Source organism: Myxine glutinosa, chromosome 1 (genome assembly GCF_964187855.1).
Source record: "Myxine glutinosa chromosome 1, kmMyxGlut1.1, whole genome shotgun sequence".
In the NCBI taxonomy this organism is placed as follows: domain Eukaryota; kingdom Metazoa; phylum Chordata; class Myxini; order Myxiniformes; family Myxinidae; genus Myxine; species Myxine glutinosa.
In genome coordinates this window covers 384,793,715-384,816,546 of record NC_136261.1, presented here as the reverse complement: position 1 = coordinate 384,816,546, position 22,832 = coordinate 384,793,715, and the positions used below count along the sequence as shown (strand labels likewise).

At 44.4% G+C, this 22,832-nt stretch overlaps 1 protein-coding gene across 1 annotated transcript in view; it reads right to left on the bottom strand.

Moving 5' to 3' along the window:
* The window catches only part of LOC137416771 (uncharacterized), a 146,536-nt gene extending 125,312 nt beyond the window's left edge, over nt 1-21,224 (bottom strand). Inside the window, exons 1-2 of the mRNA XM_078770257.1 lie at nt 21,152-21,224; nt 9,636-9,830 (exon numbers count right to left, since the gene is read on the bottom strand). Coding sequence (XP_078626383.1) covers nt 9,636-9,819 — 184 coding nt within the window. The 5' untranslated portion in view covers nt 9,820-9,830; nt 21,152-21,224. The remainder of the gene's footprint in view (nt 1-9,635; nt 9,831-21,151) is intronic.
* Nucleotides 21,225-22,832: the final 1,608 nt, after the last annotated feature.

The following is a 22,832-nucleotide window of genomic DNA, read 5'->3' as shown; positions in this document are numbered from 1 at the left end:
AACACTCAGTGAAGAATGGAAAGCCAGGAGGAGACAGAAGTTCAAAGTAGACTGGCTGGCCTTCCATTATTGGGATGTTTAATCCAGGAAAAGGGCACAGCAAGGACGTATATTGGACCTATAACTTAAAATAAAAACGATGCAGGATACATTGGAGGAGATAAATGCACAACTGCCCTCGAAAATAGGAATAAAAGTGACAGTTGTCCCATCTGATTCCCATTTGTCTCTCCAAAAAGGACGGTACAGAGAATTTTTTCGTGTTTCAGGAGATGACCAGAGATTGCGGTGGCAACTCAGGGATCTGGAGATGCAGCCCAGCGATACAAGTGAACAGGTGGACAGACCAGCCACTGACAGAAATCGATGTTTTAATTGTGGAAATATTGGACACTGGAAACGACGTTGTCCATATTCAAATAGGAAGACTAGTTCATAGGACGAACCAAGATCAAGGGTACCAGTGCTTACCGGTACCTCAGATAAAGATTAGGCCTTCATTGCTGCAGATCTCAAATGACGACAGGCCTCAATAGATTAAATCATCAGACCAACATGAATAATTGTTCATGCTTCTTGTCTCAAAAAAAAAAAATTTTTTTTTCGGAGCAAGAATGAATTTTACTTTCGCTTATTAGCGAATTAATAATTAATTGATTAAATGCCAAAATTTGAATTTTTTTGGAACATGAATTTAAAGATCCAGAATTAGAGTTCATTCTGGAAGCCTCATATTTGCCAATTATAAATGTCGTTTTAGGGAGTATTTTGGGCAAAACACATTTTTTTTTACAACAAAACAATTACCAAAGTGTGGAACATTGCTTTGCAAAATTTTTTGGAAACCAAGTGACAAGCGTCACATGATCATCAGGTGGGCATTTTGGACTATTTTTTTTGCATGCTGATAGGTCAGTGGTCGACTGACATGTAAATGGATGTATTGTCAAATTTGGATAAATTATTGTGGGATCAAAAAGGGTAATTTCAATGTGACATTATAGGGGTTTTCTAAACATAAACTTTTTGTCTATTTGTGTATTAGCGTTTCTAAAATTAAAGGATAAATTTTACGAAATTGAAATGAAATTGACACCCATCTTGATCTGTTAATGATGGTTCCAATGCAAACAAATATACATAATGCTTGGGTTTGTGTATGTTTTGTGTGTCAATGTTTGTGTTTTTGTTTTGTGTGTCAATCTTACAAGAATATCCAGAAAATTCGTAAAATAAGATAGGAATATAATTTGATTATGAACATTATCTCTTTTGTCGAGGGTGATGGAATATACAGATTTGATGTGCTAGGTTATGAGCAGCCATTAATTAATAGTAAAATTGTGAGTAATTTTGGGATTCCATTTTCGATAGAATTTATATGAGAATAACAGCTATTTATGGATAGGAGCTTCATAAAAAAAATGAGTGAGTACAAAATTAGCCAAATTTGGAAGAGGTCTTCCACTGACTTTCCAGAGTACTCTGCTCATGGATTTTTACATATATAAACTTGACCTTTATCAGCATATAAATTGTGCTGTATGTATGGATGTGTCTTAGGCATAGATGATATGGGCAGATAGTAAAGACAATTTTGTTGAATTGAACTATTGTGAGTTTTAAAACGGATTGCATTGTGAATCTTAAAACCAAGGGGCAGACGTGAACGCGCTGTTATGTTTTTTACACTCAGAACACGATGTTAGGTGTACCTGCAACATATTTTGTTAATCTGCCACACCTATATTGGCATACTGGTGTCAGTAGTATTCACTAAGTTGCATACAAATGGAGGAGCAACTTTTAAGGGAGCATACAACCACTTATTTGGATATTTTCTACAACAGTAGGGGTTTCAATAGGTGGTAGCTGTACACATGGGATTCACCAAATTAAGTTATGGAGTTTAAACACAGTCACTGGTTAAACAGTAGGGGAATGGATAGTAAATGAATTATTTGATGCTGGGTAAATTCAGTGAGATATTACAAAGACTTATAAGAGCTATTGTTCTTCCTTATAGTAATGGGAGGGAAACAAATTAGATCCAACGTAATGAATCTATAAATGAATGTGATAAGGATAATATCCTCAATTTGTGTTAATTATTTGAATGTGGGTAAAGGAATTATTTTATCGTAATGGATTGTTAACAGCAGCCTGCAATGTCCTGAGAGTGTGCATCCATGTAATTAGAAATCTCAGATTTGTTTTTACAAACAACATTTTGGTAGAGGTCTTATGTGGACGAGCACTTACTTGGTAGAAAAAAGGTACTGCATGTTGGCAGCCACTTTTGCGGCCATTTAGGCCAAATTAATTGAGAGGAAATTGTAGTTAAATAAGTAATTTACACATGGCTATTTGTAAAAGGGAAGTTGTTGCGATGGGAAACATTTCTGAAGGTTTATTAAAGTGTTATAATATGACATGTGTCAAGGCAAACTATTGGATGGGAAAATTAGATCTGGTTCTAGAATGAATTTATTGACCCCTTGAAGTTAGTTCTTCAAATCATTGTTGCACTGGCATTTTGAGTTCACCTTGGACATAGTTTGGTCAGCTTTGGTTAACACCTTTGGTTGTGGTATTTTGGAACAATTCACAGACCATAGGGAGTTGATAAGAATGGAAACAAATATGGACCCCGGGAGATAGGGGCATCAGGATAAGGCAAATAATCAGATTTATGTTACATATTAAGGGATTTTTCTTTAGTCACATTTTAAGAAGTTGTTAGTTTGGTATATAATGTTGAATGTCATTGACATATAATTATGTTATGGGTATGGACATATACAAGGGGTAGCTCACATGTTTTACAATGGCAACATGAATACTAAGATTCAAAGATTGAATCAAGTGATGTTGCAAATGAATACAGTAGATTTCTCTAGTTTGTTAAAGTAAGGGCATAACAAAATGTTGTGAACTGTGTCCGTTGTACAAGATCGATGAACTCATATCACCACAAGTTACACTGTTAAAGAAAAACAAAAAGTGAGGAGGACTATGCTAATAATACATTATGCATAGTTTGCTTGTTTGCAAGATTTGTTGGGAATTAGATATTCCTTTTTGTGATTTCAATCATATATACTCATTATTAATGCATTTATTTTCTTTGAAGATGTGTTACAATACCTGCATGAGTTTAATTTTTGAATTATATGAACCTGAAAGCAATTGTGGATTCTTAGTTTAGTAGTGAAAAACACATATCTGATTTGAATATTATTCCTGTGAAGTTGTTATAAAATATAGTGATTTCATGTTACAATGTACCCCATCTGATTCAATCTGTGTTGAGAGCAGACATAAATGTGGCTGAGTAAAGGGAAGACCAGATCACATCCCAAATGGAGTGCTAACGACATCTGGGAAGAAGTTTGAGAAAGGGAAATTTGTGAAAAATGAAGTTAATCCTGGCATACACCCTCTTTCTCAAAGAATGATGAAGAAATACTCCTTTGTAAGATGGATGTTTACCTTCACCAAGGGAAAATTATGTGACCATTTGTCTGGATCACACTGCAACATATGAAAAAGGGCGATCACTTACTTTTGTTCGAATACCTCGAACATTCATCACATCAGCAATTGCAGGATGACGACATTTTACCTGCAACGTCTACGGGATACGGTGACGTGTGTCATTACTTCACCAACTTCCGGGGAGCCAGCATGGAGCTGCAAGCGAACGGCCGCGCCTTTTCCTTCACAACAGCTGTGCACGATTCTGCTGTGTGCTCCTGGTATGGACCATGGACAACTGAGTACCATGGTCCCAACATCATCATTGCGGATGCATCCGGCATCCCTGCTCCACATCTTGCTGGCAAATCAACATCACATCAACACTTGCTCCATGCTCATGATGAGTGAGGAGGCAAGTCGACTACAACTGGATGGAGGCCTTGTTCAAATCTACTATGGCTCACAGCAAGAGTGGCAAGGATGCTGCATGGAGAGCAGGGTCAGTCTATGACTCTGCCCAGCTATCACAACAGCAGAAAATCCTACGCAAACAGTGTAGGTGTTATGAAGACATCAGAAGAAAAATGTTTCATGCTGGAATTTCAAACACAAGTGATCCGCCCCTTTTTTTCAAACAAAGAAAGTCAATATTTGATTAAAGGCAAACATTTTGCCAAATGTTGCAGATGCTTTATTATTTTAATGATGAACTGAAATTATTGCGTTTTGGTGAAGGTGAAATGTTTTGTGATCTTTATGCAAATGAGTTGAATTGAATTATCAACATAGAAAGAGTCAATGAACAAGGAAATGTATTGTGATCAAAATTCTTCCAGAATGACGGTGTATGCCTTAGGAAATTGAATTACCAGATTAGTGGTTTGAATATTTAATGTGGTAATGTTTAGATTAATGGTTAATATAAACATAAAAGAGAAAAACCGGGGACTGTCAGCGAATAAATATTCATATTGACAATATTGCTAAAATTATAGAATGTGTCTGGTGTAAAAATGCTCTGTGGTGCAGTTTGAAAAAACTTTGAATCCTCTTGAAATATTTAGCCTCTGTTAAAAAGCTAACAGCTCGTCAAGAGAGAAGTGAATTTTAAAAGACAGAATGTGTAACGCTCTTGGACTGCCATCTGTGTCTATCAATATTTAGCCTGTGTTCCATAGATGGAACACAGGCTGCAAATTCCCCCTCAGCAGGTCAGAGCATTTGACCTCTTGAACAGAAATAATGTAGTGCTCTCAGTCTCCCAACATAGAAAGCTGGCCAAAGGAGCCAAATAAGGCTTTTGGATAAAGGAGTCTGGGCCTTTATAAGAAAGAGAAAGTTGCGATTGGAGCAGTGGACTGGGAGAGTGACTGAAGAGGAGTGAACAACTGGAGACTGGTCAACAACTGAACGAGGTTCAACAAAGACCTACAGAAGGAGCTACAGCCACGACCGGCAGAACAACGTCATTAATATCTAATTAGTACATTTAGTAGAATACAGCAAAACTCTCAAAAGTGAATAAAACATTGATTTTGCTAAAACGAGTTTCTTGAAGTTTTAGAAGTAGAACAGCAGTATTATTCTTCTTCTTCGATAATACTCACACACAGTCCATGCTACCCGACACATTTCTATCTCCACTATGGTATGTCATTACCTACCCCCACAAACACAACAATAGACAAATGCAGAGAATGGAATGAATCCGCCAAAGCCATGATATGTGAACATATGATAAGAGGAGTGGAAAGGATCAAAAGATTCAGAAAGTGGAGACAAGCTCAGGAGTGGTTTGGAAAAATAGGGGCAATACCCCTGGGTGCTCACCTGGTGGAATAAAGCAGTGTACAACACTGACTAAAGGTATTTTAAACCAATTTCAATGGTTGCGAGAAGACAGGGCAGCAAGTACAATAATACTAACATAATCATCAGACTTCAAGCAAACAAACAAATAAAAACATTTTTGGGGGGCAACCCCTCCCCCTCCTCACCCCGTATACCTCTTCAGACCCCAATTTTTGTAATGCCTTGTACAAACATTGGTACATCATGGGTGATTAAGGTTGCGATGAAGTTTCATTGAAATTGTGTGTGGAGTTTCAGAGTAAAGACTAAATACGTACTTTGGGGGGGGGGGGGTTAGGGGGGATCCCCTCCCCCCACCACTCCCGCAGACTCCTTTAGGGCCCAATTTTTTTCATGCTGTGAACAAACTTTGGTACATCACAGGTGGTGAAGGTTGTGGTCAAGTTTCATCAAAATTGTGTGCGTGTCATTTCAGAGAAAAAAAGCAAATACCTATTTTGGGGGTCATACCTGGATCCACTTTGACCCCCAGTAGACCCCCTTAAACCCTGATTTTCTTCTCATACCATGAACAAACTTTAGTCACAACGTACCAAATATCATTTGTGCCAAGTTTTGTCACAATCCCATGATCAGTCTCGGAGAAGCAGTTGCAAGTGTTTACGGACTGACCGACTGACAACGCGCTATAGCATAAGATCCCCGAAACTACGTTCCAGGTGAGCTAATCATGTGTTGATGATTAATTGTATTGAAGGCCTGGACTGGCAAGATACCTTAAAGTTGTGCACACATATCTTTGAGCTGCATTGTCCGAGTTCAAATCTGGACAATCAGGTTTATCGCATGCATCGAATTCATCAATGTGTGCACCATCCCATGGATGAATGTTAACAATGCAGCAAACCAAGGTCCCAGTGTAAATGAGCATTGAATGCCCTGAGTTCCTCCACAGAACAGCATTCCTTCAACTATTGCTGTCTATTCGCCTACAAGTGATGAACAGTCGCAGATGTGAGCTTGCAGAGTTGGGTTTTCATACTTGTGCTACTTCGAAATAAATGCCTGCCGCTGTGCAGGAATTTGGGTAGAGCTTGGAATGGCAAAGGCCTCATGTTGCTTAGCTTTTCTTGGTTGCTTTATCCATCCTTCTTTGATGAGAAGGGCCTCGTGTTGACCAATTATCTGGTGATAGTCACAACCGGCGATGATTGATGAGGCGAGAGCCGATTGGTTGTTTCCTCCAGTGACAGGTGATATATATCTATTGGCTTTTAAAACATGTGAATTGTAATGGACTCAGACAGACTCCCAAATGGGCAACAAGACTGCTCGAGAATAATTATCTCCAAGACGCCGAGCAAAGACGAATGCGAATAATGCATGAATAAATCCACCACAAAGCTTTTGTTTTACGAGTTTCACCACACGTCTGTTTCAGTGCGCACACTTGGCCTCACGAGGGGATTGTCTCACATTGAAGGAGAGAACCACGGCTCAAAATACACAGTAACTAGTGCAGTTGAATTAACGCGGGGAATTTTCTTGTGCTGGAGGATGGAACCACAGCTCAAAATACACAGTGACTCGTTCATATGCACAGCAACCCCATCGGGCTGGCACCCCTGCCTCACACCTTGCTCAGGTGGACGCTGTGGAAGGAAGGCATCAAGATCGTTGGAATCTTCCACGATGAAGCTGATTCTATGAGCCCATCACATTCACTGCACAGACAGGTTAGTGGTATCTCTTTCTTATCCTGTCTGCTCCTTCCATGAGTTGCCCCCACCCCTACCCCTAAGGTTTCTGCAGGGAACACGTCCACCAGCAATCCCCTCTGGTGAAACTCCCAAAATGCAGGAAAACTGTTCACCTTCACTCTTTAATTCCCCTTTTTAACCACCTGTGGAATCAACTTCCACATTCACTTCCTTCTCATTCTTCCCTCCAAATCTTCAAGACAGCTGTTCGTCACAATCTCAGATCGTCACAATCTCCCCCAGCTCTCACTGTGCTCTGTCCCCCAAATATTCCTACAGGTCGCACAAGATCTGCCAGCAAGCCTCTGATGGTTAAACTGCCGAAATCTCGGCTCTCTGCTCACCTGCACTCCTTCATTCCTCTTTTCTCCCTCCTCTGGAACAAACTCCCACACTCCCTTCAATCCCACTCCTCCCTCCAGGTCTTTAAAACAGCTGTTCACCACCATCTCTTATCTTCCCCCATCCACGCATGGCTGGCGGACTTCCTCTCTAGTCGACGTCAACGTGTGGCCCTGTGTGAATGGGTTGAATGGGTTTCTCTCATCTCCTCTTCCTGTTCAGGCTGGAGTTCCCCAAGGCAGTGTTCTGGGCCCCGTGCTTTTTCTGGTCTTCATCAATGATCTCTCTGACTCTCTTGAAAATCCTCTCTATCTCTTTGCTGATGACTCCACTCTCTGCCGCTCCATTCCTCTTCCCTCAGATCGGCAGTCTGCAGCCTCCTCACTCTCTGAAGACTTGGACAAAATCACAGACTGGTCAAACAAGTGGAACATGTCTTTCAATCCTGACAAATCTCACACTCTTACTATGTCTCTCCGAAAAGATCGACTGGACAACCCCCCCATCTACTTTCTCAACAATCCTCTCCAAGAAGTTTTGTCGCTCAAGCTTTTGGGTCTCACTATCTGCCATGATCTTTCTTGGGAAAACCACATTTCCAAGCTGGCCTCCAAAGCCAGTCGCCGACTGGGCATCCTCCGTCGTGCGAAGTCCTTCCTCGGCACACCTGAGCGCCTCACGACATACAAGGCTTTCATCCGCAGCTCAATGGAATACTGTTCTCCCCTATGGGCCGGTGCTCCTGCCTCACACCTAGCTTGGCTTCACGCTGTTGAAACCAAAGCTTTCAGAATTATTGGAATCTCCCGCGATGAAGCTATCTCTGAGGGCCTTTCACTCACTCACCGCAGGCAGGTAGGTGGTCTTTCTGTCTTCTACCGACTCCTCTCCGGCCTTGCACCCCCAGCTCTCTCTATGCTCTGTCCCCCAAATATTCCAACAGGTCGCACAAGATCTGCCAGCAACCCTGTGATGGTTAAACTGCCGAAATCTCGGCTCTCTGCTCACCTTCACTCTTTCATTCCTCTTTTCTCCCACCTCTGGAACAAACTACCTCACTCCCTTCAATCCCACTCCTCCCTCCAGGTCTTTAAAACAGCTGTTCACCACCATCTCTTATCTTCCCCCATCCAAAACCTTGATCTTTTCTACCCCCGCTAATTCACCCCAGATCCACCTTGTTTGAAATTCCAACTTCTTTCCTGGAAGTCCTGGCAGTGTCCATATGTTTTATACCTCTCCCACCGCCCCCTTCCCATGCCCCCCCCCAAAAGCCCTCGCCCTCTCTCAGATTTCTCGATGTCTCCATGTCTCTCGGTTCCTGCTCTCAAATGTTGTGTTTGTGTCCTTCCTTCACCCTCTCACCCCATCTTGTCTACCGCTCCCGATGTTATATGTTTTATGTGTCGGTTTGTCTTTCTGTGTGATTAATGTTCGCTCTTTCACGAGCCTCGATCTTGTATACAAAAAAATAATAATAATAAATAAATAAATCCAAAACCGAGCTTTTCTACCCCCACTAATTCACCCCAGATCCACCTTGTTTGTAATTCCAACTTCTTTCCTGGTAGTCCTGGCAGTGTCCATATGTTTTATGCCTCTCCCACCCCCTTTCCCATGCCTCCCCCCCAAAGCCCTCTCCCTCCCACAGATCTCTCGATGTCTCCATGTCTCTCGGTTCCTGCTCTCAAATGTTGTGTTTGTGTCCTTCCCCCTCTCTCCCCATCTTGTCTACCACTCCCGATGTTATTTGTTTGATGTGTCAGTTTGTCGGTTTGTCTTTCTGTGTGATAAATGTTCGCTCTTTCACGAGCCTCGATCTTGTATACAAAAAAAAAGAAAAAAAAGAAAAAAATCCTCCAACCAAACAAGATCTTTTCCACCCCCAAGTGAACCCATTTCAAAGCATTCCCTTTTTCCAGATAATTGTGATTTCCCCCAACCCCCCAATCTCACCTCACCTCACCTCTTTACGTTTGTTCATCGATTGGTTTCATCATCCACACTTTCCCCTTCCTCTTATTCCTGAGTTTCCTTCAACTTCTGCGCAGCTTGGCCACCCCCACGTGCCCATGTCCCCTCCCCTTCATCTCACTGTCACTTATACTCTGCGATTGTTGTTTCCTCTTTACATTTTATTCCCTCCATTCTGCTCGAGCTCTTTCAGGAGCCTTCATCAAGTGTACAAAAAAGGGCATTAAACATACACAGATATCATCAGAAGTGATTCACACAACTCACCATTCGGCTGGTCACTTTGCTCTTCCGCCAGACCAAAGGAGCTCACATCCTCTATTTTTATCTGCAGAATCTCGGGAAATGCTTCCAGCTCCTCAACCTTCATTCCACATGCAAGCACAGTCGGCTGTTCCAATTCCGGTTGCACATGACAGGAATCCTTCTCACAGACAACTTGAGCATACATGGTGCATGACCCTGAAAGAAAGGCGAAAAACATCCCACTCTTCCTGATGTTTGCTCCACTCTGAGTACCTTAATCTGACAAAGTGCTTATATGTGAAGTACCTCTGTACTAGAGGCCTTATCTTCTGTTTAAATCAGTTACAGTGCTTTTAACTTTCACCACACACTAACGCACACCCTGTGACCCCCAAAAAACAAAGCTGCACGTCTTAAGACAATACTGTAATTGTATTACATGTTGATGTGAATGTTGATTTGGCCACAAATAAAACTTTCAAAAGTTTCGATATTTTTGTAAAATCTTGGCCTATTCAGAATGTTAGAATGAAGACATTCAATGGTGGGAAGACTTTACACACAAGCACAGGGGATGTGTATGAAGCCTGTGTATTTGTGCTCCTATGTAATACATGCCACAGATATGCTGATATGCAGAGTTTCCCCACATCAATAACTTTCAAGAAATAAATAAGAAACCCCTTTGAAGAAAATCGGATGGAACAACAACATTCCTCTGGAACATGTCCGTTCAGTTCATGTTCATCACACTGGCAAGTAATACCAAGTCACGTGCATCAAAGATTGACAGAAAGGCCATTTGTATCATTAGATAGTTTAAATACTGCAGGGAAGTGAAGTATATTTTGAAATTGAATGAGCATATTTGCACAGAAAAGAACAAAAATAAAATCGCCAAATCTCAAAATTCAAAATGTGAGGGGGAAGAGGATGTCAGATGGTACTTTCAGAGAGAGAGAGAGAGAAAGATTTGTCAGGATTGAAGGACATATTTGAGGTGTTTGACAAGCTTGTGATTTTTACGGCGTAGCCCATCAGGCAAATCTGTCCAGAACAGTGTTTATCCGTCTGTATGTATGTCCAATATGCATGTATGTATGTCCCCTCAAACGTATACCAATCAGAGCTGAGGATTTAGTCACATGACAGGGTGATGTCATTACGTCTTATATGACGGTGGTACAGCGGCTGACCGCACACTGCCATTTTGATTCCAATTTCGTTCAGGCAAAACATATCGTCGAACCTGTCATATATCACAATCTCGAAGCTCCACCTTGACGTTTTTCATTCAGTGTGAAACACAAACAAACCGATTGTTAAAATGATCATGAAATATCTAAAGTAAATTCGTTACGTCTCTTCAAAGAATACAGTACGTTTCGGCCTAAGGCTTCATATGCCTCATCTTCAGACCGCTTCAAACAAATTAAACCCAGGTTACTTAAAATTGTTATGTTGGTGGCGTAGTGGCATATAAAGATAAAGGTAGAACTGCATAGGTAGGTGCTCCGGCTGTCATGATCGGGAACCTCACCTGTAATAAGTTCTGTTTGGCCGTTTGTCGGATTAAGTGTATCTTCGTCCCCATTACGAGGAATGGGGCATGTTAAGTAGTTGTTGGGTTTATGCTAATTCCCCGGTGTGTCAAACCTGTGATCATACCTGTGTCCCGTATGGCAATGCACTGCAGACATTAGTTAGGCCCATTATCGCACACAGCACTTAAATCCCCCCTCCGCCACAATAACAATAAATCCCACCGGAAGCCAGTTTGGGGTGCTGCCGATGCAGCCACAGCCAGTCACATCACCAGTTGGCAAAGTAACACACATCGAGCAAGCCAGGCAATAGCCATGCACAGAAGGACTGGTGATTGGCCGGGGGGAGGGGTGAGTAAGAAGCAGGCCGCCGTTTGGCAGAGTAGGAAGCGACGAGCTGAATGGCCACAGACCGATGGCATGAGGGAAGGAGCACAAAGCGCTCGCCAATGAGAAGGGATGGACGCAATAAGTTAATTCGAGAGGTTGGGAAGCGAGGGAGGGATTGGAGAGAAAGAGGACCGATGTCACGAGACAGCCGGTAAAACCACTCGCTCGCCAGCATTTTCATCTCTCCCTCTGCCCTCTCGTTGGAACTGTCTCTTGCGCTTGGATCTCCTGCTTGCCCTGGACACTCTTCCTCTTCCTTTCTTTCCTTCCTTGCGTTGAACCTTTGCTTGCTGGGCGACGACAGATGGTGGAGCGTTGATGATCTTCCTTGCCTGTGTTCGCGTGCGGGACGGAGGTGCAAACAAGGCTTGCCGCGCAGTGGTGTGGATTGGCCCAGTGGCGCGCGAGCGGGGGCATATCGAGGCCTACTCCCCGCCAACATCAGAGGCGCGTCGGACGACTGCGCTTGGAGCAGACGATCCCAGACGATCCCTGACACACTGCAGCCAAACAGAGATAAGCCGCATCACACAGAAAAACAACAGTTTCTTTGATTAATTCTTCCCATGTGCTTGTTGTCGAAGTGAGGTGTGTGGGATCCCAATTGAGGATCATATATTATTTATCGTCGCGTTCTTGTTCTCCGGGTCCGGCAATAAAGCAGTGTTTATTTTTGTACATAAATCCGTTTCATGTGATTTATTAATTTGCAGGGTGAAGACGCCTGCGTGCGAGACCGACAGGTAAATCTCCTGCTTCTTCTTCCTCTTTCTTTCCTCCCTGACGCATATATAGTCAAATCCGCCATTGAACGTCGCCTCAGAGTAAGCTCTATTGCCATTCATGATTTCCCGGTCTTAACCGAGGAGATTCACACGACAATACAGTAGTGTGTCGTTTTAGTAGTATCGTTTTCGTAATAATAATAATTATTATAATAATATAGTAAATATAACCACAACACTTTAATCCCAATGTCATGAATACAAAGTTAATGGATTGAAGCGGTGTATGGTTCATCAATCAATGATGAGTGGTGTTCGGCACTAATTTTAATAACCGAAGAATTAAGGAATTTGCCTCGGTATTTTGATCGTACTTTCATTTTCGAAATAATGATGACAACGTTATTATTATAGCAAATCTAATCATCATACTAATCCCTTCGTAGTGACTTCAAACGTCCTGGAAGTTAAAATATATCATCTTCTACATATTAAAATCGCGGCAGTTTTGTGTCCGTGACGTCATTACATTTATGATGTCATTACGATGGCCGACTCCACCGACCGACATATTAATTTACCAGTACACCCACTCACTACGGGAGTGGCAGGAAGGGTCATTCCTCTTTGGGGTATATAGATTACAGTCGATCTATTGTCAGGTCTCAAGAACATTGTGTGTGTGTGTGTGTGTGTTCATCTACCAGTTTATTGTGGAGAAATCGCCATTTGGTGTAATCCATGGGTGTCCCACTGTCCCAGTAAATTAAAATGTGGATCACCAAGTGAAGCAAGCACTCCATTCAAAACCCTTAAGGAACGGCTGGCTTGGCAAGGTCTAGCTAACTGCTTGGTAAATGAGCACACCTCCAACCATTGTGGGGTATATAAATTACAGTATATCTTTGCTCAGTTCTGCAAGTAAAACGTACCTCATGATGTCGGGATTCCTCCAAATTTCTTTGTTTAACGTTATAAGCAGCATTAGCGACTGTTTAAAAAGCTAATCATATGTGTTTGTGGTTTATAATATTTTACAAGCCCAACTACGCCTCTGTTAGACTTTTCGTCTTGTTTTTCATTGAATTTATTAAACGCAATCTCCCTTTGAATAAATTAATGAGTTTAATAATACTTTGAATAAATTAATCATAATAAATTAGTAATTTTGAATACGATAAATAAATTACCAAGTGGTTCTGCATATCTTCCATAAGCAATCTCCAACCCCTTCCCTTTGGTGTGGAAAGGTCAACATTATCCATTGCTTCCCTTTTTTTCTTTTCTTTTTTGTATACATATATAATCGAGGCTCATGAAAGAGCTAACATTTATCACACAAAAAAATCAAACAGACAAACAAACAAAGTATATAAAAAGGGGAGGGGTAGACAAGATGGGGAGAGAAGGGGAAGCACATAAACACAACATTTGAGAGCAGGGACATTGGGAATGTGTGGAAGGGAGAGGGCTTGGGGGGAAGCGGTGTGGGAAGGGGGGGGGGGGGTGGGAGAAGTATAAACACAAGGACACCAAGGACTTCCAGGAAAGAAGTTGGTATTTCAAAAAAGTGGATTTGGGGTGAAATTAGCGGGGGTCGAAAAGATCAAGGTTTTGGATGGGGGAAGATAAGAGATGGTGGTGAACAGCTGTTTTAAAGACCTGGAGGGAGGAGTGGGATTGAAGAGAGTGAGGGAGTTTGTTCCAGAGGAGGGAGAAAAGAGGAATGAAGGAGTGAAGGTGAGCAGAGTGTCTTTATTTTGGCAGTTTAACCATAAGAGGGTTGCAGCAGATTTCAGAATAGTTCGGAGAAAGGGATGGATGGGGCGGACAAAAGGTTTTGGTGATTGGGTGAGGCAAAATGAGGTGTTATTTGAGGAGGGGGAAGAGCGAAGCAGAAGGTTGGGGGAGATGGAGGTGAGAGTTGGAAGGGGGGAGAAGCGGGGAGGACGCTTTGAGGAGGAGGGGTGAGAAGGGGGGAAATGGAGAAGAAATGAGGGTGGGGAGATTTGAAGGGGAGGGGTGAGGGGGGAATTTATAAGGGGAGGGGTTAGGGGGGAGTTTCAGAGGGAAGGGACAAGGGGAGGGATTTGAAAGGGATGGGAGATGGGGGAGATTTGGAGGGGAGGGGTGAGGGGGGAAGTCGAGGAGGGGAGGGGCGAGGGGGAGTCTTGGAGCGGAGGGGTGTGGGGGGAGTTTAGGAGGGATGGGGAAAGGCGGGAGATTTGAAAGGGATGGGTGATGTGGAGGATTTGGAGGGGAGGGGCAAGGGGGAAGATTTGAAAGTGATGGGTGATGGGGAAGATTTGGAGGGGAGGGTGATGGGGAAGATTTGGAGGGGAGGGGTGATGGGGAAGATTTGGAGGGGAGGGGTGAGATTGGATTTTAGAAAGTGTACGATTAATGGGAAACGAACATTTATTGCAAAATGAGTTTCTTGTGACCTTCGAGTTAAAAATACGTTTAAGGACGCTGGTGGGGGGTGGGGGGGGGGGGGGTGGGGTGCAGGTGAGTTTAGGGAATGTATGAAAGAGGCACTGTAAGACATGGAATTTTTTTGGGGGATGAATAGATTTGGTGAGCAAGTCGAAAGCAACCTTTTAAAGAAGAAGAAGAAGAAGGTGTTATGATATACGACAGAATACAGTAATACCAGGGGAAAGTTTAAACATTTTAAAGTTCAACAGTGAAACCTATCTGGGGAAATGGGGGAGAAACACGTGGTCGAAGAACGAACGAACGAACAAGAACAAATAAATGAATAAGAACAACGAATAAGAACAGTGAAGGAAAAAAATTTTATTTTTATTTTTTTTGAGTTGAGATTTTAAACAAGGAAGTCGGCTATGGGGTGAAAAGTTTGGGGAAAACAGAGAACGAAAGTTATTGGAGCACAATCGACGGACCACTGAGAGAAAAAGAAAGCCTCAAGGTCGGACACGGTCGGACCTCAAAAGACACGACACGAATTAACACGATTTTCTATACAGGTATGAAAGATTTACACCGAGAATTTTCCTGGGGACCCACTGTAGGTACACACACAATAAAATAAATACAGTTTTAACAAAAATACAAATGGGAACAATTACTTGGGAACAATGGGAACAAAACTTCGATAGCATGGATAGCGTGGACAGCTGCGAAAAAACGTAACCTCCATAATCTCCTCTACAAGAACAATAAAGTTGTACAAGAAACTTTGACGCAGGAGATCACTTGGCAGTTTGATAGAGTATCCTCTGTTTACGGGAGCATCGGGCTGAATATAATCTTCACCTTGTCATGTTTATTGAGCATCTTGAAGGTCTCCATGTTTATGCATTCAGGTGCACCTCAATATAGCTATGGTTTTGAGATTTGCACATATTGATCATGAAAGGCTTTTCACTCTTTCACGAGCCTCGATGTTGTATACAAAAAAAAAAAAAAAAAAAAGGGTTGCCCCCCATAGTTAGTCCACGAGCAACACTTAGGCCCCCTTGTAGTATTAGTTATGTCTAGACTACGGATTTTTATGTTAAGAAAATAGGCCTTTTATGTTTTGAAAAGCGGGAATTATTTTTTTTAATGTGAAAAAATCCCGAAATATTTTTTTCCCCCGTTTTATTCATTTTTTATTATTACCAAGTTTTTCAGAAATCAGTCAAAAAAAGAACAAAAAATGGTAAGCTTTTTCCTGCACAACATTAAGCACTCTGGGCTAGTAAACAGGTAAAAAATGACGTTCAGGTACCTTTATTGCAACCGCATTGTTTGATAAGTAGAGGACTAGAAGAAATTGACAAGACCCTTTTAGGAACGGTTAAAGTAGGTGTTTGAAATCATTATCTTGGTAATGTTCTCCTTGGTGAGGTGGTGTCGGCGGTCGGTGAGGACGTTTCTGTAGACGGAGAAGGACCTTTCCATGTCGAAGCTGACGATGGGGCAGTACCTCAAGAGGGGGATGTCGGCAAGCTTGACTCCAGCCGGCACACCAACCTCAGATCCGTGCTGATTTCCATCCAGGATCAAAGCCACTGTCCTCAGCACACCAATGTCGGGATTGCGCTGCAGCACCACCTTGAACTTGGTGAGCAGGATCTCCTTACGGCAGCCTCGGATCTTTTCGAGCTCCTCCTTGGCCTGATCAAGGAGCTGGAAGGCCTTGGCCAGCTCCATGCCGGCCTCCTCCAGCTGCTTAAGGATCTTCGGGATGAACGACACGTGGGCATTTAAGAAGACCAAACTGAGCTTGATGTCCGCCTTTCCGAACAGGTCCTTGGAACTCCGGATTGCCATCGCGTCGTCATCGTTCAGCTGGTCCACAATGTCCTTGACGGCCTCGAATTGCTCGGCGTAAAACACCGCGGCGTCGATCCACGTCCCCCACCGAGTCAGAATGGGCTCCGGGGGGGAGAGAAAGATTGGGCTGCTGCTCCTTCCAAAGGACAACACGCGACGGGGCTTTGACGAACACCTTCTTCGTCGTGGCAATCAGGTCGTTGACGTCCTTGAACATTTCTCGGACTGTCTCGCAGACACGGTGGAGCGCGTGGGCAACGCAAGTCACATGCAGCAAGTCCTGGAAGAGTTCCTTCAGGGCATGGCCGGCCTTGATCATATAGGCCGCGGCGTCGCTGACGAGGACCTTGAGGCACTCCGGCTTGAAATCAGGCCAAAGATAGCGCAGCGTGTCATTGACTGCGCGCACGATCTCCCCGGAGTTGGTCTTCTCCAGAAACATGCACTGGACGAGGTGGGGACGAAAGTACCCCTCCTTGGACAAGCGTCCCGCGATGATGTTGGCCACATATCGACCTGCCGAATCGGTTGTCTCGTCGACGGACAGCCAGATGGGCTGCTGTCCGAGGTCGGCACGGATCCCCGCCAAGGCCTCGTCGTAGCACTTGTCGAGGTAGTGCTTTCGAATCCAGCTTTCATCGGGGATCTGGAGAGTGATGTGCTTCTCCAGGAACGACCAGAGGGCAGAGTTTTCCAATTTCGACCATGGGATGCCAGCGGCCAGCATGGCCTGGCACAGCTCCTGAGCCACGACGTCGCACTTGTGCCTCTTTCCGCCACCAAAGTCCTCCATGGTGGCTTGCGTGACCGTCCTCTTCTTCTTCAAGGCCAAGTTGTTCTTGTGGCGGTCTCCTCGGACATGTTGGGCCAGCTCAGACTTCTGCTTCACCCGGAAAGTCTTTTCACAAGCTCGACAGAAAGCCGTGTCACTCGACACGTACTTGAAGGTGGCCCCATTGCCGCCAGCGTTGAATTCCTTCAGCCACTTGTCACGAAGAGCAGCACTCATCTTGATAGGAGACTTGTTCACACTTTGTGTACACTCTCTCACTGTAGTACACCGCCTCACTGCTGTACACGCTGGGGACGCAACGCACGCAAGTGGACGCAACGTTTTGTTTTTGAGATCGATCGCAGTTTAAAATTTCGATCGCAGTTAAAAATTTCGACAAATTCCCTAATTTTTTTTAGCATTGCCAGACATTTTCGACCAAAAAGGGCATTTTATTTTATTTTTCCCGAAAAAGGGCGAAATATTTTTTTTCTCCGAAAATAGCAAAAAAAAAATTTGCGCGCAAAAAAGCGGTTTTATGTGAAAAAATACTTCTTTTTTTTCACATAAAAATCCGATGTGCAGTTATGTCGTAGTATGTGTAAGTACAGGCCATTTCCCTTATTGATACCTGCATTGTGTAAAGACATAAGATTAGGTCCCGCTCATTTTTGCGTCCACCCTCCGATTCCACCTCTATGGGCGTAATTGATCCCGCGCCCCATTTGGCTGCCCGCTCAGTTTATTATGCTTTGGCTGCCCGCAGCATTTGCTGCTCTTAGCTCGCGCACTAGTCGAGTAACACAAGGTAGGCCTGAGAAGGAGGAGTGCGAGGTCGGGGTGGCGTCAACGCGGAGCGTCAGAGGCGATGGCGGTAAGAGCCACCAGCCAACCAGGGCTCTAACAACATGGCATGAGAGGGCGTGCAGAGAATCGTCTGGTGATTTCTAGAAGGTTCGCGGGGCGTGCCTATATAACACGGTGCACAAAGCCCTTGAAGAGGACTGACTCGCAAGCGGAGAGAGATAACGTACTTGAGGGAGCGAGCGCATTGTGAGCATTTGAGAGAATTTATGAGACGGACTTTGAAGGAAAACTTGACTCGCATCGCTCGCTTTGAGGCTTTGAACTGTACCTCGCATATAACGTACGTGCCAGAGGAGAGGAAGAAGAGGCGTCGAGTACACAGCTGCAGCCAGATGCGCCGGTGGCGAATAGCGCCTACTTCAGCCACGCGAGTAAACGCGGTAATAGCCTGCCAGTGAGTAACCGCCGAAGTCCGCTCCCTACCAAATCACCCCATAATAATCCTGTGCGTACAAACGACACGCGGAGAGCTCCAGCCTTCTCTACTTACCATTTGCACAGAACGAACCGGAAACCGGAGGCAGCTGCATGGGAGCCATCCCTGGATGTGGTGAACATCATCCTGCAGCTGCAAGCCGTGTGTGTGTGTGTGTGTGTGTGTGTGTGTGTGTGTGTGTGTGTGTGTGTGTGTGTGTGTGTGTGTGTGTGCGTGCGAAACGGGCCCATTTGTCCTGGGTAGTAAGTAAGACTGTTTAAGGCTGCACTGTGTCCCCTATTGCTTGAACCATTGTATAGTGTAAATAAAACCTGTTATTCCTTTTTCCAATTCAACCGCTTTTGTGATGTATCCATTGACTAAGCGTGGCACGAATAAGATCGCTCGAACCAGGGTCACCATCTAAACGGCACGGATTGCATGTACGCACCGCTCGGTGTCTCAACACGCGTGGTTCGTGCGGGGCTTATTTCCTCATTTCAGGGCAGCGTGAGTAATTAGGTAATAGCGAACCCTAGTCCTAATACCCTATTTCGCGCTGTCCGGGAAGGACGTCATAGGTCCCGGGTCCCGCCAGGCCAGTCAAAGACAAGGGGACTAATCCCCCCTTGGTAAGGGGAGAAGGCCGGCGCCGAGATCCGCAACAATATATTGGAGTTGAAAGAATCTGTTTTCCCAAGTCTTTCATCATAAATGAGGCATTTTAGGGATTGTACATTTTAATTTAATTTCAGGGAAATTATTAGATTTTGGTGAAGATCTGGATCTGGATCCGGCTAGTGGAATGTCTCAAGTGATTATTTTACCATTGGGAGATTGGGCCAAAAACGATAAATAGCAGGATATCTCAAAAAGTTGTGGACGGATTTGGAGGAAACTTGGTGGACCGGTTTGGTGTGTGACAAGGAAGAATTGTTTCTATTTTAGTGAAGTTACGAATCTGGATTAGAGAATTTTTAAAGCGATTCTTCATGAATGGAGAATGAAATCTCGTGTCTATGGAAAAAGCGATGATGGAAAACAGTAATCAAAATTGAACAAATTGCTTTGTACCTCAGGAAATTATAGCCGGCGAAGCCGTTGTTGTGAATGAACGCGTACGTATTATGTGGAAAAGCCAGATATTGCTGGATCCTTTGAGAATTTCGACGCTTTTACGCACCAAATCACACCATGGAGGCCGCCATCTTTCGGATGCGGAAGTATGCATAAACAATTGCGAAAAAGTTCAACAGGAGATTGTTTCACCCGTCTTTGTTTGATTCACCATCATATGCACCTCTAATTTGTAATTAAAATACTTTAAGACCAACCTCGTTCCCCAGGCCCGCGTGGGCCCTGGTTATCTTCAACGAAAATCGTCACCAAACATCGGAACCAATGAGATTCGAGCATTTGAAAACGTATATCAAAAAAGCTTCTTTCCGCGTTTCGGACGCTGAAAACGGCGTCAAATATTCTAAAATTGACGAAGAATTCTTTTTTTAGAAATCTTGTGGCCGTAGGGGATAGTTTTTCTTGGCCGGAAATATCCGAAGTTGAGACGGAATTCACCGAATTAATCAAGAAGGAAATTTTATAAATTCTAATCTCATCCAGAATGCAAATGGTGTCTTTTTGAACTAGGTACGGTACCTACTACACCTACCTAACCTACTGATGCCATAGTGATGGGTAAAATAGTGGCAAGGGGCTTTGGCTTCGCCGGCTCATTGCGGCTTTGCAGTCGGGTACAAGTATTTTGTTCATATTAACTGAAAATCATACAATTTAATGGATATTAATTTCACAAAATATAAATGTTCAAAAGTAGAAACAACATGTCCATTCACAGCGGGGCCTAACCACCACGGCGGGCCTAACCACCATGGCGGGGCCTAACCACCACAGCGGGCCTAACCACCGCGGCGGGGCCGAACCACCACAGCGGGCCTAACCACCATGGCGGAGCCTAACCACCACAGCGGGCCTAACCACCACAGCGGGCCTAACCACCATGGCGGAGCCTAACCACCACAGCGGGCCTAACCACCACAGCGAGCCTAACCACCACGGCGGGCCTAACCACCACGGCGGGCCTAACCACCATGGCGGGGCCTAACCACCACGGCGGGCCTAACCACCACGGCGGGCCTAACCACCACGGCGGGGCCTAACCACCACGACGGGGCCTAACCACCACGGCGGGGCCCAACCACCACGGCGGGGCCCAACCACCACGGCGGGGCCCAACCACCACGGCGGGGCCTAACCACCACGGCGGGCCCAAACCACCACGGCGGGATCCAACCAAAGAATCAAGCAAGCCGCTTCCCAAGCAGTAAGCTAACGTTTGCTGACGGAGCACATCCCCCCGTCACCCTGTGCACAACACCGCAACACGTGTCTTCCCAATCGAACCCTCTGTACAAATCTAGTGTCCACCCTCCTTCATGACGGAACGAACCAAACACGGTCATTGTTCATTTACCACCAATAACTTCATTATCACTCAATCCCATTACGAACACACACGTTACCTCTCCTGGTGATGAAGTTTGAGAAACGCACAAACACCGAAACACTTCCGCGATTTGATCTGTGAGGAGAGGAGCTTCCTCCCGTGACGTCATGAAAAACGCGATGACGTAGCCTCGTAGAACGCGAGTGCGATCTCCCGGTCATTAAATCTCACAGCGGGAACGTCCCTCCACTTCTTTCACCGCCACAATTATTCCCATGTTCTTTGGGTTTGGTCGGGAAAGCTCGGCCGGAATCTTTCACGAACCGGTCGGTTAGGAACTGACTTTCGGCGAAAGGTTAGGCATTTGTAATTTATTCGGGATGCCGGCGATAACTTGCCTTCTCCGTGCAATCTTTAATGTCCACCATATAACGGGGCAGACGGGACTCCAAGTCTCACCACACGTCACGTGGTTATTCTAATAACATAATATGGATTTTCAACATGTTTTTCACCTTAAGTTTATTTCTTGTGAAAGAATAACCAAATGAGGTAACATTCCATGGGGGTTTAAAACCTTAAATGTGATGATAACGTTTATTTTAAACCCGTTCTCAAAAAACAAACTTTAAAGAACAAACTCGTTCTCCTCATTATCATTTATCAAAACAAACATCATTCCCAAATCCCAAATCCCGATCCACGGATTTCTCCGATCGATGTTCGAGTTCAGAAAGTTCAATTGGAGCCTGAACTGAACTCATTCGGGAGAACGATCTTCAAAATGTGTAGATTAAACCCTGGAACGACAATGGTCGCGCTGGTGCTTATGAGGCCAGCACTAAGGCCTGCCTTTTTAACGATGAAAAAGGTTAAAAAACCAAACATTTAAACAGCCTTGGACGTGCACCTTGACCCCATGGCCAAGGTACACTGTCTATCAAGGCTGTCCCATCACACACTTGCACCTCAACCCAAAGGCTGAAGCACATTGTCATTCAAAACACATGCATCCTGACCCCGAAGGGCCAAAATGCATGGTCATACACCACTCCACCACTCCTCCACCAATTGAAGAGAAACCACAGAACCAGAGAAACCAGGAACGACAATGGTCGTGCTGGACCCGCGAAACAGACATTGGTTCCGGATCCGGTGTTAGAACAAGCCATGATGGTGTAATGTGTATTTTCACACTTTTAACAAATTCCGACACTATGGACGAGTTTTCCCTCAACTCGTGCATCGTGGACAAGGGAGGAGGGACTTGGATCAATGAACAATTCCTCCAGCGTGAAGCAGCAACTGCTGTATCCCACTCGGGCTTTAATCAAGGGATTCCTCTCCTCATCACGGAGTCCTCATCTTGCTCCTCGTCAAGGGGGTCTTCATCTTGCTCCTCATCAAGGAGTCCTCATCTTGCTCCTTGTCAAGGGCGCCCGCATCTTTCTCCTCATCAAGTTAATCAGTGATACTTTATTACCCTGCGCTCCTGAAGTCAAAAACAGGGTTAGGCGATCGGGTGTGTGTGTGGTGTACATGGCGTGTCTGCATTTTTCAAATTCATTTTCTCGGCAACCGTTGATCCGATTGACACGAAATGTTCACCGTAGGAGCGCCTCCTCCTGGAGAATTTTCGTGATAATTATGACATCAGAGGTCATGTTGTACGGGTGCCATCTTGGAAAAAATTCATTCCTCCATATCTCTGAAACCGCTCCATGGAAAATTTGAAACAAATGTCATTGTCAAGTACT